The 15859-nt window shown below is 52.5% G+C and overlaps 5 protein-coding genes across 5 annotated transcripts; 3 read left to right on the top strand and 2 right to left on the bottom strand.

Moving 5' to 3' along the window:
• Positions 1-554: 554 nt before the first annotated feature.
• Positions 555-2357, top strand: GMORB2_1465 (oligo-1,6-glucosidase; the record flags this gene model as incomplete). The annotated part of the gene is made up of 1 exon (XM_035463447.1): positions 555-2357. The coding sequence occupies one exon, from the start codon at positions 555-557 to the stop codon at positions 2355-2357; it is 1803 nt and encodes a 600-aa protein (XP_035324871.1).
• Positions 2358-2421: 64 nt separating this feature from the next.
• Positions 2422-6837, bottom strand: GMORB2_1464 (NADPH-dependent curcumin reductase CurA; the record flags this gene model as incomplete). Its single annotated transcript, XM_035463446.1, has 10 exons — positions 2422-2479; positions 2586-2946; positions 3065-3568; positions 3675-3870; positions 4918-5203; positions 5280-5463; positions 5566-5761; positions 5826-6250; positions 6324-6740; positions 6813-6837. The coding sequence occupies 10 exons, from the start codon at positions 6835-6837 to the stop codon at positions 2422-2424; spliced, it is 2652 nt and encodes an 883-aa protein (XP_035324870.1).
• A 3017-nt stretch (positions 6838-9854) lies between these two features.
• Positions 9855-10932, top strand: GMORB2_1463 (putative cyclase; the record flags this gene model as incomplete). The annotated part of the gene is made up of 3 exons (XM_035463445.1): positions 9855-10257; positions 10329-10831; positions 10885-10932. 3 exons carry the CDS (start codon positions 9855-9857, stop codon positions 10930-10932), a joined length of 954 nt encoding a protein of 317 aa, XP_035324869.1.
• An 846-nt stretch (positions 10933-11778) lies between these two features.
• GMORB2_1462 (FAD binding domain) lies at positions 11779-13184 on the bottom strand (the record flags this gene model as incomplete). Its single annotated transcript, XM_035463444.1, has 2 exons — positions 11779-12933; positions 13107-13184. 2 exons carry the CDS (start codon positions 13182-13184, stop codon positions 11779-11781), a joined length of 1233 nt encoding a protein of 410 aa, XP_035324868.1.
• A 930-nt stretch (positions 13185-14114) lies between these two features.
• On the top strand, positions 14115-14483 carry GMORB2_1461 (uncharacterized protein; the record flags this gene model as incomplete). Its single annotated transcript, XM_035463443.1, has 1 exon — positions 14115-14483. The coding sequence occupies one exon, from the start codon at positions 14115-14117 to the stop codon at positions 14481-14483; it is 369 nt and encodes a 122-aa protein (XP_035324867.1).
• Positions 14484-15859: the final 1376 nt, after the last annotated feature.

The raw sequence follows: 15859 nt of genomic DNA, 5'->3' as shown, positions 1-15859 counted from the left end.
AATGACGCAGACTCGTATGAGGAAGAAGATATTACTGGGAAGAACGGGGCTGGACAAAAGGCAACCCTTCACTCGGTGTAGATTCTTGCGGGGGCCCTCCCAACCTGGAGGCTCTCCTAATCAAGGAGAGATGGGGGGGGGGTGGGGCACTCTCCCTTCTCCACTGTCTGGGGAAACCAAGGAGATTTGGCGGGGGGCGATTGAGGGGATGTGGAGATTTCCTATGTATTGGGGTACGACTTGAACAGGAGACTCCGCCTGGGGCCCATCCGGTGATGGGCGGAGACTCCGCCGCCAAGACTATGTGGCTTCACAGCGGGTTGAAAGAGGGTGAGTGAGAGTTAGGCACTCGGGGTCGAGATCAGCGGCCGGAGACGCTCGACTGCTCGATGCATTAAAACGTTACCTTCAATGGGTCTCGTGCAATTTACCAAACGGAAACACGAATGTGCGGTCCCTAGTCATCCTTATCCGTCCGTCTCCTCTCGACAACAACACAGACGACGACGACAATACCAGACGACGACGACAACACCAGACGACAACCAACTACAATGGGGTCTATTACCTGGGACAAGGAGTCTGGCTGGGGAGGCGAGCCGTACTGGAAGGCCGCCACCTTCTACCAGGTGTACCCTGCCAGCTTCAAGGACTCGAACGGCGACGGCTGGGGGGACCTGCCAGGTCTCATCTCCAAAATTGATTACCTCGAGGAGCTAGGTGTCGATGTGATTTGGGTGTCGCCCATTTTCGACAGCCCGCAAAAGGACATGGGCTACGACGTATCCGATTACCAAAAGATCTATAAACCCTACGGCAGCATCGAGGACGTTGATACCCTGCTGGCCGAAGCTCACAAACGCGGCATGAAGGTGATTCTCGATCTCGTCGTCAACCACACGTCGCAGGAACACGAATGGTTCAAAGAGTCACGCTCATCCAAGGACAACGCCAAGCGAGACTGGTACATCTGGAAGCCAGCACGGTACGATTCGGACGGCAACCGCCATCCCCCAACCAACTGGCGCGGATACTTTGCCGGCCCAACATGGACGTGGGACGAGCACACGCAAGAGTACTACCTACACCTGTATGCGACCGACCAGCCTGACCTCAATTGGGAGAATGGAGAGTGCCGGAAGGCAATCTACGATAACACGATGCGATTCTGGCTGGACCGGGGTGCCGACGGGTTCCGCATCGACACGGTCAACAAGTACTCGAAGAGGCAGGACTTTGTGGACGCACCCGTCACAGACCCGAAGTCGCCGCACCAGTCGGCGCCCGAGATGTGGTGCAACGGGCCGCGCATCCATGAGTTCATCCAAGAGATGAACCGCGAGGTCCTGGCCCCATACGGCGCTGTGTCGGTGGGCGAGCTGTCCAACACACCCGAGCCGCGCCAGGTGGTGCCCTACGTCTCAGCGGCCGCCAAGGAGCTCGACATGGTCTTTGAGTTCTCGTTGATCCGCCTTGGCACGGGCAACATCCTCGGTCCCAAGTACATATACCAGCCCTTCACACTGTCCAAGCTCAAGCACCTCACGGAGAAGTGGCAAAGCTTCATCGAGGGCACGGATGCGTGGACCACGGCGTTCATCGAGAACCACGATAACGCGCGTTGCGTCAACCGCTTCGGCGACGTCTCCACTCCCGAGTCCTGGGCGGCCTCGGCCAAGACGATTGCCCTGTGGCAGACGACACTCACTGGCACCCTGTTCATCTATCAGGGCCAGGAGATTGGCATGACCAACATGCCCGAGTCATGGGGCATGGAGGAGTACAAAGACGTCGAGAGCAGCGGTTTCTACTCCGAGGCTGTCGAGTTGGGCGACGAGGACCGTCTTAGGAAAACGCTTCACGGGCTCAAGCTGCTCGCGCGGGACCACTCACGCATCCCCTTTCAGTGGGACGGCAGCCCCTACGCGGGCTTCAGCCCGGCCGATGCACACAAGGAGCCGTGGATGCGCGTGCACGACGACTATGCCAGCATCAACGTTGCCCGCCAGCGCAACGATCCTTCGTCCATCCTCAATTTCTACAAGATGGCTCTCAGGTTGCGCAGGAAGCACCAGCACCTGTTTGTCTTTGGAACATTCACCCTCATCGACCCGGACCACAAGTCCCTGTTCTCCTATGTCAAGCGCGATACAAGACGTAAATCGGGCCAGATGCTTGTCGTCGTGCTCAACATGTCCAAGGAGGAGCAGACAGGGCCAGATGTCAGGGCTGCCATGGACGGTGACGAGCCCCGTCTACTTACCAGCACTAGAGGACAGCAGGGTATGGAGGACATCGGTGACAGACCAGTTCTCGCTCCTTGGGAGGGTAGAGTATATACAAACTATGACATATAGAGACGCAAACCAAGGCCGGCAACAATGAGGCGAAAACATTCGACCGTGGATGAAATACGAGAGGTTAATATGAACATTCGAGATAGACACAGAATATGGCATTGCGCCCAGAAGGAATGATGCTGTACTGGGTCATTTCATATTCTTTACTTCATAATGACATGATTGCTCTGACAAGAGGGAAAAAGAAAGGAAGCTTTGGTGGATGATAAATCATTCAACCTTTACAGCTTGGCAGGCGTCTCGTTGGGGTCCTTGACCTCAACCATGAGCTTGCCAGTGTTGATGCCGTGGTACAGGTCGACGAGGGCCTGCTCAGCCTTGGCAAGTCCTCCCCTGACGATGGTCTCGGACTTCTTAAGGCTGCCGTCGGCGAGCCACTTGTTGAGCTCGGCACGGGCCTCGGCGAAACGGTCGCGGTGGTCAAAGACGATGAAGCCCTGCATGCGGATGCGCATGGTGACGACCTGGGACAGGGCACGGATGCCCACCGGCTTGGAAGAGTTGTACTGGCTGATGGCACCGCAGGCAACGAAGCGGGCGTGCTCCTTGGCCCTGAGGAGGCACATGTCGAGAATCTCTCCTCCGACTGGAAATGGTTCACACCGTTAGTCTAACGATCTTCTTCTCTTTCCCATTCTTTTCCCTTCTCTGTGGTTGGAAGCCTTTGTTGAACATGGACGAGGGGGGGTGAGGGCGGAGCCTACCATTGTCAAAGTAGACGTCGATGAAATTCTTGGTGGCCTCGTCAAACTTTTGCTTGAAGTCCGCAGCCTTGTAGTTGAGGGCGACGTCGAATCCCAGCTCCTCAGTCAGCCACTTGCACTTGTCATCGGAGCCAGCCAAGCCGATGACTCGAGCGCCCTTGATCTTGGCAATCTGTCCTGCGAAGCTGCCGGTGGCGCCAGCGGCGGCCGACACTACCACCGTCTCCCCGGGCTTGGGGTCGCCAATCTGCGTCATGCCGTACCAGGCCGTCATGCCCGTAAGACCGTGCACCGAGAGCATCTCCTCGGGCTTGGTGACGCCTGGGTACAGGGCCTGGGGCTCGAATGTGCCGTCCTTGAGGATGGCGTACTGCTGCCACCCGGCCGAGGCGACGACGAAGTGGCCCACGGCAGCGAGCTTCGACTTGGTCGCCAGCACGCGGCTAACGCTGATGCCCGTCATGACGGCGCCGATCTGGACCGGAGGAACATACGATCGACGGTCTGTCATACACACGAGTTAGCCAGGTCAATTTCTTTTCTTTTTTCCTTTATGTAAAAGGCCCGTCTTTCATTTTATTTCCTTCTCCTCATTTGATATATCACTTACCATTGAGCTGAGCACGGAGAGAAGGGTCAAGAGACAGGTAAAGGAGCTCGACGAGGATCTCCCCTTCCTTGAGGTCACTAGGCGAAGGAGCAGGGGTAGTCTTGGTGACAAAGGTCGTTCCAGGGATGATCTCCTCTGTCGGCCTTTCGGCCAGGCGGATAGACAGGTTGTCTCGCGACATTGTCTTGTTCTTTTCCTAGTTCAAGGATGTTTTTTTAAAAGAAAAAAAAAAGATATAACAGTAAACGGAAAGGGAAACTTTGTATTATTATTGGTATTAAGAGAAGAATAGATAGAAGAAGAAAAGATAGAGGATGGGAAAGGAGACGATAAGTAAAGCCAGGCAAGGAGAGAGGCCAATCTTTTTGTATAAAACTAGAGAAAAGGAAAGGAAGAAAAGATTCCACAACAGAAGAACAAAAAACACCATTTCTACTACAAATTCTCTCTATACTGCTCAATCCTAATACTACTACTTAGTCCTAAACTCCGTTTTCCAGCCTCCCTCTTCTTCTCTAACCCCTCCTTCCTGCTACGTTCGACGCTGCTCCCCTCCCTCGGCCCCTCTATATGACGCTATCGGGACGGATAGACTATGCCGATACGGCGACGGCGCCGGGTATGGACCCACTCTACCACGGGGCCAGATTCCCGAACCTGGATATATCACCGGACACGACTTTTCCACTTCAAGTGCCCGCCCGTTCTTTCTTTACTCGACACGTTTTACATTTCCGATACAACAGCGGGGAAGGGAGCGGTAAAGAAGAGGAGAGGTGAGGAAAATTGCCCCCCTTTTCTTTTCTTCTCTCTTTTTGAGGGTCCTTGACCTGTCACTGGATGTGGGTGAAAATTGTCCGAAGCCGAGGCAAGACGTGAAAAGAGGACAAACAGAAGAAAAATAAAATGTTGGAAAAAAAAAAAAAAAGACCTAACGGGCGTATTGTCAATGCACCCTCTCTCACACACACACACGATATGACACGCTCCATACAACGGTTCCATCTTTCTCAAGTTTTGGCTCCTTTATTGGTAACTCAGCCCGTTCGGATTGCCCGGGAGCCGAGGCCAAGGAAAAACGCCTCCTCCGTCTTACGAGTAACAACCTCGATACATTCAATGATAAGAAAGGTAGTAACAAACTCTACTCCGCCCAAACACCACGCATTGGGAAACGATGTACCGACGTCACGGCCCGTTTTTGAGAAGGGCCCGTCTCTCACCAACCGCTAACAATTTAAACCTGCCCCTCTTCCTTGTGGAAAATGCTTGCCTTCTCCTTGAGGCCACCTGTAGCTTGCACCTCGGCAACCTTCTGCTCAAACGTGGCCTGTGTCGTAGTGTGCCAAGCGGGGATGTTTTCGTCGAAGATGGTGTCAATCTCCTCGAGGGACTTCTGGACCGTCTCGGGGTACGTGAAGAAGATGTGGCCCGTCATGGCGATGCAGAAAGTGCCAAAAATCATGTACGTCTTCCACTGAATGTTGGTAAAGGCCGGAGGAACGAAGAAGGCGAGGGCGAGGTTGAAACTAGATTTCCTCTGTCAGATCAATTCATCCCTTCTTTCCCTTCTTGCATTTTTAATTGGATCATGGTAGCACTCACATCCAATTACCAGCAGCAGCGAGGCCGACGCCCTTTGCTCGGTACTTGAGAGGAAATACCTCGGCTGCATAGATCCATGCCCCCGGTGCCCACGTCAGACCGTAGACACCGACAAAGATATAGGCTAGGGCGATGACGGCCTTTGCAGGGGCCCCACTAATAGACCACTTGAGGATCTCATTACCTGCATGCATTTGGCATCATGTCAGTCTTATTACTAGCTTGTGGGGAATCTCCGACTGCGAAACTTTCGTTTTTCCTCCTCTTTTTTTCTTCTTCGACGTACCATCGACACTGTCCACGTGGTGACCGTGTACAGCCATGACGGCGCCAGTGGTAAAGTGAAGAACGCCGCAGATCAAGGCACCGACCAGAAGCAGCCAGCGACGACCAATGCGGTCAATCACGGGCAGAACGCAGCCAGTTGTGACGAGGAAGATGACGTATTGGATGATAGACGACTTGAGGGCAATGTTTCCAGTCTGCACACGATGAATGTTAGCATACATACAACGACATGCGATGGGACAAGTGACCGCGACGCACCATTCCAGCCATGCTAAATATATATGTAAGGTAGTAGAGCATGACGTTGCCTCCCAAGAGTTGCTGCCAAACCTGGACACTGACGCCTACCAGGGTGCGCTTCCACACGCCAGGAGCAAACAGGCCGAGGTAGCCAATGTCCTTGGACTCGGCGGCAATCTTGACTGCTTCACGAACTTCCTCGAGCTCCGCAATGACGACGGCATCGTTAAGGTCTCCATTGGCGTGAAGGTTGGCCAGAATCTCGTGGGCCTCCTCCCAGCGGTCATGGTTAGCCAGCCAGCGCGGCGACTCGGGGAAGAAGAAGAGGGCGAAGAAGAGGACAATTCCAGGGACGGCCTGGAGGCCCCAGGCGATGCGGAAGGCGGACGGGTGCGGGATGGAAACGGAGCAGCCATATGAGATGAGGTACATGATGAGGATACCTGCGTAGGTTGAGAATCAGCAATCGAAGTAGTGCTCTGTGGCACTCAAGGGGACACGGCATGTCGAACTTACCCCACTCGATGGACCATTGCTGGATACCGACGATAGCGCCGCGGTTCTTTGACGGCGCCAGCTCTGCCAAATACACGAGCACCTGGGAGCTGGTGATGCCAATGGCCAGACCGCCAACGATACGGCCAACGACGAGATGACCCCTATTCTGGGCGGAGCACTGCAGAATGGCACCCACGATCCAGATAATGGAAGCGATCTGAATGGCGCCCTTACGGCCCAGCCTATCGGCGAGGTATCCTGCGACGAGAGCGCCCATAAACGAGCCAGCCGACATGGAGGCTGTGATGCCGCCCTGGTCAGTACCGCCAGGGCTGTTAAAGTAGTCGAGATATTGGGGTGAGACGATCCAGGCGCTCATGGAGCTGATCTCAAAGCCGAAGAGCATGCCGCCAATTGTGCCAAAGGCGGCCAGCACTAAGGAAAGGACAACATGTTAGCACCTCTGGAGGCGAGGGACTTCCCGTAACCGAGAGGGCCTCCTCTTACCATAAATGTTCCAGATGCGATACATGGTGGGCAACGGTTCCTGTCGCAGCTGTTGACGCCGGCCTGGTGCTACCTGTTGGTGATTCTTTTTTCCCCTTCTCTTTTCTCTCAAAACGCTAGATGGAGACAAAAACAGCAAGATGGGTAGCTTCAGGAACTGAGGAAAGAGTGTTCATCCCATAGCTACTGATCCCTCGGATATAAATAATACAACATTGGGGGACGCCATTCTCCACGCGAAATCATGCTTCGAGATTGGAACAACCGCACAAATCGCCTTGCTCGTTCGGGGCCCCTCGTCCCCCTCACGCAAGGAAGTACAAGTATTGGTTGGGATACTCCATATTAGAATTCCGGGGAGGTAATATGGGGTAAATCGGTGGACAAAAGCGCACGTATCAGAGCGCAGCAGCTGTTGGGGAATTCTTGCCTTGTGCCGGTGTTGGTTGTCTTAGCTCGAGGATCGACGTGCTTAATTGCCCGAGTTGGAAAATAGCACCGTACCCGAACATGACGTTTCTGAGGGGAGAACAGCAGAACCGTCATATTCCTGGGGGTAACTGCCGGGAAGTGGCCTCAAACTTCTTATCCCCGCACTGTCAACATACCGAGTCGATGAAGTTGAGTTCATTGTGCGATCCATATCACCATGGCTCTTTCAAGTTGCCATTCCAACTTGAGTCCCCTGGTCGTTATTTGTAGTCGTGATTTCGAGGCTCTCCATTCAGCAAACTAATCTGGCAATGTGGTGTCAGTCTTGGTAATCGCCATAGACCGGTGTAAATGATTGAAGAAGGGAAGCAGAGGCAACGTCGTTGTCGTATCGACCTCTCTCCCTCCCCCCCCCCCCCTCCCCGGCTCTGCAGGATATTGCTTGAGATTGGTTGGTCATTGTCAGCTTATGGGTAGCGGCACAGCCTGAAAAATGCCACATGATGCCACTCGTAGTCAACTCTTGACCCATGCTGTTCAAGTTCCCCCTTGAAAGGACTGTCGACGTGATTAGGCCGCATATTCGGTACTTGCCATCGTGTGGTCTGGGTAAATATGTTCTTGCACCATGTCTCCTCTCACATGCGTGCACAGTCGAGTGTCCGTAGAAAAACACGATGCTGTAGAATAAATGGCACGTATGTACTCATTGAGAAGAGGTATATCAATAAAAGCATAACAACGACCATGACGTTTGTTTGACTTGTCTAACATATAATGATCGTCGCTTCAAGTTGTTAGTATACAATGGAACATGATGATGCGGTGCCTCTAGGAAACAATTTACCCTGTGGGAAGGAGCGACCAACACAGCTGCATTATCATTGGTAATGTCACACAAGAGGCATGAGACGGCTTGCATGAGTATTGGGAAAGAGTAACAGGTTTTGTCGGTAGGTTGTTTCCAGCTTGAAAATTCTCACTTTACAGCATCATGACGTGGTGAGACTTGACTGATGCACATTGCAACATGCCAAGCCAACAATTGCTTTACATTTACCTGATGTATCGACACTATAGATCATTTCGAAAGTGAACATTGTAAGAGGACAAGAAAGAGAAGTCTATCTACCTCGCTGAATAAGGCCACATACATGATGGCCCGAGTCCAAACAAAAAGAAAGGTGCAGGCGCCATTTCATTGGTAGTAGTACAAAACGTGAAAAAATTAACTCCGGTACAGGGAATCGAACCCTGGGCTCCGCGGAATACGTCCCTCAGGTTTTGAGAGCGCGAAATGTTAGCCACTACACCATACCGGAGAAGGTTGGCTGATTGAGTGTGCAGGAGAATGGAGAGGTTGCGACTTATGTTCCCTGCTACGTGAGAAAGTTCTCGACTTTGTCAAGATACTTTCTACGGTTAATGGGCGGGTATTACGGAGTATTATAGTATATAGTATTATTACTCAAAGTACGAGTAGTTGAGTGTGATTACAAAAAAAATAAAAAATAAGAATGTGAGACAAACACATAAGGCACAAGGAAGATGAGAAATGCAAGGGTTGACAACGAACACGAGAAACACAAAAAAAAAAAAAAAAGAGAGAGAGAGGATGAATAAGCACAAGTTTTATCATAACCAGGAGCAAAGAAAAAAATGTTACTCCGGTACAGGGAATCGAACCCTGGGCTCCGCGGATTGTGATCCCTCAGGTTATGAGAGCGCGAAATGTTAGCCACTACACCATACCGGATGTACTCAATCGCGGCTGATTGTTGGGAAGTGGAGCCGGTTGTTCCTACTATGAGCGTGATTGTATGGGGGGGTGTGACGCCCCCGCTACTCGTCCTCGAAGCTCACGGGCAACAGCTTCGGAGTCGTTCATTTTTTTTTTGGCGAGGACAAGATATCAGAGAGATAATAGATTTCTCTCACATCGAGTCTACAGTAAGAGGCGCACTCATGTCGGAAACCTAGCGTTTGATATACATCACTTGCTATTAGGACACAAGCCCTGATCACGAGCTGGGTTTGTTGGCCCTGTTATCCATTCCGCGGTAGCAGATGTGCCGAACAGTGCCAACGAACAGCACGAATTAGAATTCGCCCAGATACAACAACAATAATCGTGATTGAATGTCTCGTTGGTCAGATAATCTCCCCACTTCTAACTGAGGGAAATGAAACATTCATGCGGGGGTTTGTGCGGAGGAGATTGGTCCAAATGGAGTGTGTTCCCATCATTCTCGGGTATTACTCACCCGAACAGTCTATGAGCGAGTACTCGAATGTTTCAAGTGGCATAGCTAGCTGCCTTAACCCCAGTGAGAGTTCTTTCCTGGAAATCTCCAATGGCCGGCATCTGGTTGTGGGATAGGATGACCGTGATGCGTAATCGTCTTTCCGAGGCGGAGAAGAAACTGGCCTATTATCTCTCGGCTCGGACTACGAGTATATATCTAGATGATCACAATAAGTCTGTATCATGCATCATTGAGGGGTCCATTGGCAGTCGCCTATTCAGTGTAGTGTACGGAGCAAAAGGCGTAACTGATACTCGGCTCTATCCCATCGCTCAGTCGAACCAGTCTACAATTCGAAAGCGAGATGACACCACGACCATCCTTCGACTCTCTTCCACTCCGTAAAGACGGCCCCCGTGGCAATGCCTGGGGCTTATACGGTTCCTCGGACGAGCTTGGGACTATCCACCTCCTAACACCAGAGAGGGTCGCACGAGCAGCTCGCGAAGAAATCATCGACGGCGGCCGCGTATCCGTCGACCTCGAACTAGGCCACCTGACACCCCCTTGTTTCGGCAGGGCGCCTCTTAAGCACCGTGTCTGGCAGAAGAAGCCGCGGGTGGTGCATGACGACGAGCTGGCTCTCAACACGCAGAGCAGTTCACAGTGGGACGGGTTCCGGCATTTCGGATATCAGGACTCTGGTCTTTTCTACAATGGGCGCACCGTCGAGGATATTGCTAGCAGCAATGTTCTGGGCATCCACGGTTAGTTCACCGAGAAGTGAGCTCAAACGCTTCTCGAGCTCTTCAGCTAACATTTTTTTTTTGGGACGTAGCCTGGGTAGACAGAGGTGGTATCGTAGGTCGTGGCGTTCTTCTCGACTACGCCGCCTGGGCAGGCATCAAGGGTCTTACACCCGCCATCTTCGACCCGACCAGTATTCCTGTATCCGCATTGAAAGAAGTAGCTTCTCACCAAGGCACCTCTTTCCGTGAGGGGGATATACTGTTTGTGCGCTCAGGGTACGTGCGTGGATACAACTCTGCTTCACCAGGCGACCGCCAAGCCCTTGCTGAGAAGGATACGCCGCCTGCTATCGGTGTGGAATCATCCGAGACGACGCTGCGCTGGTTGTGGGATAATGAATTTGCGGCCATTGTGGGCGACCATCCAAGTATGGAGGCTTGGCCGTGCCAAGATAAGCATTTTATGCTGCACGAATGGCTGCTTTCGGGCTGGGGGATGCCGATTGGTGAATTATTTGATCTGGAGAAGCTGAGTGAGGAGTGTGCCAAGAGAAAACGCTGGACGTTCTTCTTTAGCAGTATGCCTCTCAGGGTGTGTCCTTCATCTCGTTACCTTTGTGTTCACTTGACTGACTGTGATGCCAGGTACCCGGTGGTGTTGCGAGTCCTCCATGTGGAGTGGCAATGTTTTGAGCTGTTCAGAGAGGGCCTATACATAGTTGGTGTAGTAGAGGTTCATGGGCTGGTCCGGAAACACGATTCTTGTCAAATTTCATGCTTTAAGCATGGTTTGCCATCGAGGGCCTACGCCAGGCCTTCCGCCTGCTCAACATCCTCTCTGCTCCAGGACCCCTTGTCCTGCAGGTCCTTATCGAGAGACATGCTCATGATCGACGCGGGCCACCATTCACCCCAGCTCGTAAGAAGGATGCGGTCAGGGTCCTCTGGGAAATCGTATTTGGTGAAGGCGCGAATCAGGCTAGTGCCACCGGTGGAGAGACGTATCGGTGGTGATGTAGGCAGAAGTTAAGTGAGACAGACAAAAGACGCCCTTCGACAGCTGAGGTGGTCGAAAAATGGAAAGACATGGGCACGTCTCGGACATCGGACAAGACAGGACACCACTGAGTATATTGATCCTCGATTGTCAGACGAGTCTACCTAGGGAAGGCAGTAGCGAGATAAGTAACAAGGTCTGCGTATAGAGGCGAGGTAGAAGCGTTATAGCGATAAGATGTACACTGGCGTGCTAGTGTATATATATCAACCGTTAACCCTCTTCCTTGATAGAATCGGGGTTAGTGACTACTTATATACCGCTTTCGGTATCCTTTCGCCCTACTTCTACTATATAGTTCTCCAAATGGGTCCACACATCAATAGATCCTATATTCAAGTCGTCTGCAGCCAATGGCCCACATGAATCCTGTTTTTCCAAGTCCTTCAAAAATTCAGGTAATCAGACGTATCATCCTCCGGAATCCAACTGCCGATGTGGAGGCAATGACAGCGGGGGTAGCACGGACTTGAAGGCGACTGCTAGTCGACCGGCATCTTGATTGCTCTCCTCCGTAGAACTGCTGACTTCTCATTTAGCCCGTGATAGTCGTGCGCACCGATACAGGCCTCCCTGCTCCATTCAACGGCCACTCTTGTCCGCTCTCGCATCTCAGACTCGTAAGCGTCTATAGCATCCTTGCGGCTTGCTCGGCCTTCATATATGTCCTGCAGCGCTTGTGCCAGGTGGTACGCATCCATTATGCCATGGTTTGCAGCCTCGCCGCGGAACATGGTCATCGCGTGGGCTGCATCGCCCACCAGTGTCACAGAGCCGTCGTGGTTGTCCCAGGGGTGGCATGGCCAATCCTTCAGCTCAATCTCCGACGGGTTGGACTTCTCCGATACAAGATCGATGGCACCAAGAAGCTTCGGATGGAATCCAGCAGCGCGGCGCTTCATCTCCTCTATGCAACCCGCCGCTGTCGAGGGCACCATTGCATCTGGTGGCACCTTGACGGGCCACGAGATTATAAGCTGCATCTTGTAGTACTCGTTGTCGGATCCGATGCTCCCGTTAGTCTCGGGCGTGTCGATTGTCGAGACCCACAGGAAGCTATCGGTATCGGGGTGGCAGCCTTGGAAGAGCAGCGGGTCGATCTCTCTCAAAGGTCTGGCCTGCTCCGGCGTCATATCGACTGCGGCTCCGATAAGTTTGACGTTGAGACTTCGATTGTGGTGATTGTCGGGTACGAGGAACCGCCTAGTAGGCGAACTGGCTCCTTCGGCACCCACGATGACAGCACCTTTGGCGGCGCTGCCGTCATGGAACCGGGCACTCACGCTGCCGTTCTCCAACGTGTCGATCCCCGAAAGGTTCTTACCCCAATGCATATGATCTCGGATTCGTGTATCAGAGAGGAGTGCTTTGCGGAAACGCTGGCGGCCGACGCGACGACGGTCACTGGGCGGGATGCGGAACTTGGTCTCAAGCGTGGCCAAATTTAGAAAGAGAAAGTTGCCCGTGTCGTTCCGAGCTATGTCCATGTCGACCTGAGCACCATCCACAGCGTCAAGAGAGTCTTGTCGGAGTAGACGACGAAGAAATGTGAGCCCCCAAAGTAGAGTAATGGCCCAGCCCTGGGGTCGTGAGTCGGCGTCTTCATCTCGCTCGTAGATTTCAAACGGGATGCCAGCCTTGATATCGTCTCTTAGTAGCTTTCATCACAGAGAAACGGGCGAGAACAGGGGAAGAGTGTGAGAAACGAGGGACAGAGAACAGGATTGTGACTGTGATAGTATGAAAAAGACGATGACGATGACGGTGCTTGTAGAAATGTCAAAAGGTGCAGTGCAAACAGAGCACATACATTTGCCAATCCGTGGGCAAGAGCGAGGCCGACGACGCCTGCCCCGATGATGATGACGGGATCGGAAGGTGGCGTCATGATAATTCCTTCTCTCGGCGATACGAGGAGGGAAACAGCTCTCTGGGGACGATATGTAGGAATCTGTCTCTTGCTTCACAGGTAAGTGAAATGCTATCCTCACTGGTATATTATCTGATGTTCGAAGGGCTAGTTGTTGCCGGCTTTTTCGCTCCCTATTGCGGGGTTTTCAATAGCGACTTGATGGTATAACTACGGTTGCGCCGTAGGGAGCATCTGAAAACGCTATAAAAACTCGACAGTATAACTGATTTTCAGTACGTACCTAATCTGCGTTATTGTACGCATCCCTAAAGCAATATTATAGCTAGAGTGTATATATATATATATGTCTATAACTTGAGCTAGTCTTTTACTTTATAAGGCATCGTACTGTCAGGACTCGACTTATAGGGTTGTTTCTAACTCGTAATCTCGAGGATTCCCCCTGTAGGTCTCTCGTGTCATTCCTCTTAGCTCTCGACTCATTTCTTCGCTTGTCTACGTTCTTTCTTGGGTGTTTCCTTCTTGTGTCTTCGACATCCTGACCCCTTGCCCTGTTGGGTCTCTGGAATTCGATCCCCTGCAACCAATTCTATCGATAGTGAATGATTATCTAGATAGATCTCCTTCCGATGCGGAACCTTAGACGAGCGTCGTAACGACATTATTCTGCTGCCACGTCCGACAATACACATCGCATAACGTGACAAATCATGCGTCTCCAGGACTCACCTACCTTCACCCAGAGGCTTCACATCTGGCCCGTGACAAGCCTAGGGTAAGGATGAATACAATAAACTAACATTCTAAGTAGAGACGGCATAAAGGAATCGCTCTGTTTACTTCATGAGTATAAAAGTCCCCTTTCCTATCCCGGGTCCTAGCTGGGCTCCGCGAGAGAGATCAGAGCTTTACGCGTTGGGCTACCTTCTGTCGCGCACCGTCGGCATGGTCCGCGCTCTGCTCCTCTCTGCATTGGCCTTGGCCTTTGGCAGTGGCACTCTCCCTGCGTACGACGACGTACGAGCCAGGAGACAAATCGTCACCGAAATCTCTCGACAACTTTCGCGGGATATTCCTTCTAGTGCCAGGAACGACTTGATGGATTTCCTAGACCGCTGGCGATCAAGCAAGTTGACATTTATAATGGAGCAGGAGGTGAGATTGACAGATGCTTGTGATGACGACTGTGCGGCTCTAGGATGCAATATGCCGCGCCTTGTCACCTCACGAGTCAGCGATACGCATGCAATCAGAGACACGTTTCCTGGGTCGGCCCTTGGCGCGGCCGCACTCTGCCACTTGATCGGTGGCTAAAGATGATGGCACTAATTCTGGGGCATTTCTTGGGCTGGAGGCAAAGACCGATAAACTCTATCTACGACTCATTCACGTTCGAACTTGGGGAAATCTGCGTGGTTCGACAAGCAATGCGGTACGAAAGCCTAACGGTGAGCCACACCCTTGAGCCATTCCTTGATGGTTCGGACACATGGCTGGAGGAGGCACATGGACTAGCTAGCGGCTCATTCATGGACTACCCACCCTGAGGCGACAATCAGCGTATTCCCGCACACACACACACACACAAACGCACACGCACACACACACGCACACCCACAAACGCACGCATACACCCACAAACGCAAACGCACACACGCAAACGCAAACGCACATTGGTGGCAACCGAGCTTGCTCGCAACGTCGCAACGCCTAGGCCCGGGCTAATCCTTAGTCGACCACCACTACGCTAGACACTTCCCCTGCTACATGCGCGCCCGGGGGGGCGGGGGTTGCATGCCCCGACGGCGCGATATTGTCTCTGGTTGGCCCTCCACCCACCCAACGACACGGCAGGGTAGGTGGGAATCAAGACTATGTGGATCCTGTCGCTGGCAACACCCTTGGGCCGTGGGGATCGTCGTCGGGGATGTTCCCTCCTCTCCCACCTGGTTGGTCTCTACGGAATAGTAGCTAAAAGCTAAACCGAGGGCCAGCGACAGCACAGGAATGTGGATTCGTGAAATCTGCGGGAGAGCCACTTTTCGTTGGGGGGCTGGCCATTAGCACAAAGCAAAAACGTACATGTACGTTGCGACTGGCTGGTTTGGGGCATGGGTCTGACGACTCGACTGCGCAGCCTGCGTGCGCTCCTACGACCGAAACGTCGGTGCATACTAATAGCCGATGGTATTTTTCTTGTCTTCTTGGGAGTCGAACGGCTTGGCTTGACTGATATTAAATACTTGTCCCAGGCCGGGCCATCCAGAGGTCCCACCCCAAAGGTTAATGATGCATAGTACATGATGCTATGAGTACGAGTAATCTGTACAGATTACCGATTACTCCGTACGGAGTACAGACATTACTGACTATTACGTCGTGATACAGTTTTACGGAGAGACCAGGGCCGGGATTAGCTGTCTGTGATTGTCAATAATACCTAGTCCTAGGGAAGCCCGACCCCCCTGTCATCTGCGAGGACAGGCGGCGAAGCACTCAGGATACAGCGAACGGTGCGAGCCCATTCGAAACGGCCCCCACTGGCTTGCTCTGCGTCTCAGCGTCGACTCCCTGGGTCCTGTTCCTGTTTTATTACTGAATTACTGAGCAGAGTAAAACGGATGTGATCTCGTCATCTGAGTTCTTCCTTCTCTCCCTCTCCGATCTCCGACTATTCGAGTGTTCCCATC

This window comes from Geosmithia morbida, assembly GCF_012550715.1.
Source record: "Geosmithia morbida isolate 1262 chromosome Unknown scaffold_1, whole genome shotgun sequence".
Lineage (NCBI taxonomy): Eukaryota > Fungi > Ascomycota > Sordariomycetes > Hypocreales > Bionectriaceae > Geosmithia > Geosmithia morbida.
This window is presented reverse-complemented; position numbering and strand designations above follow the sequence as displayed.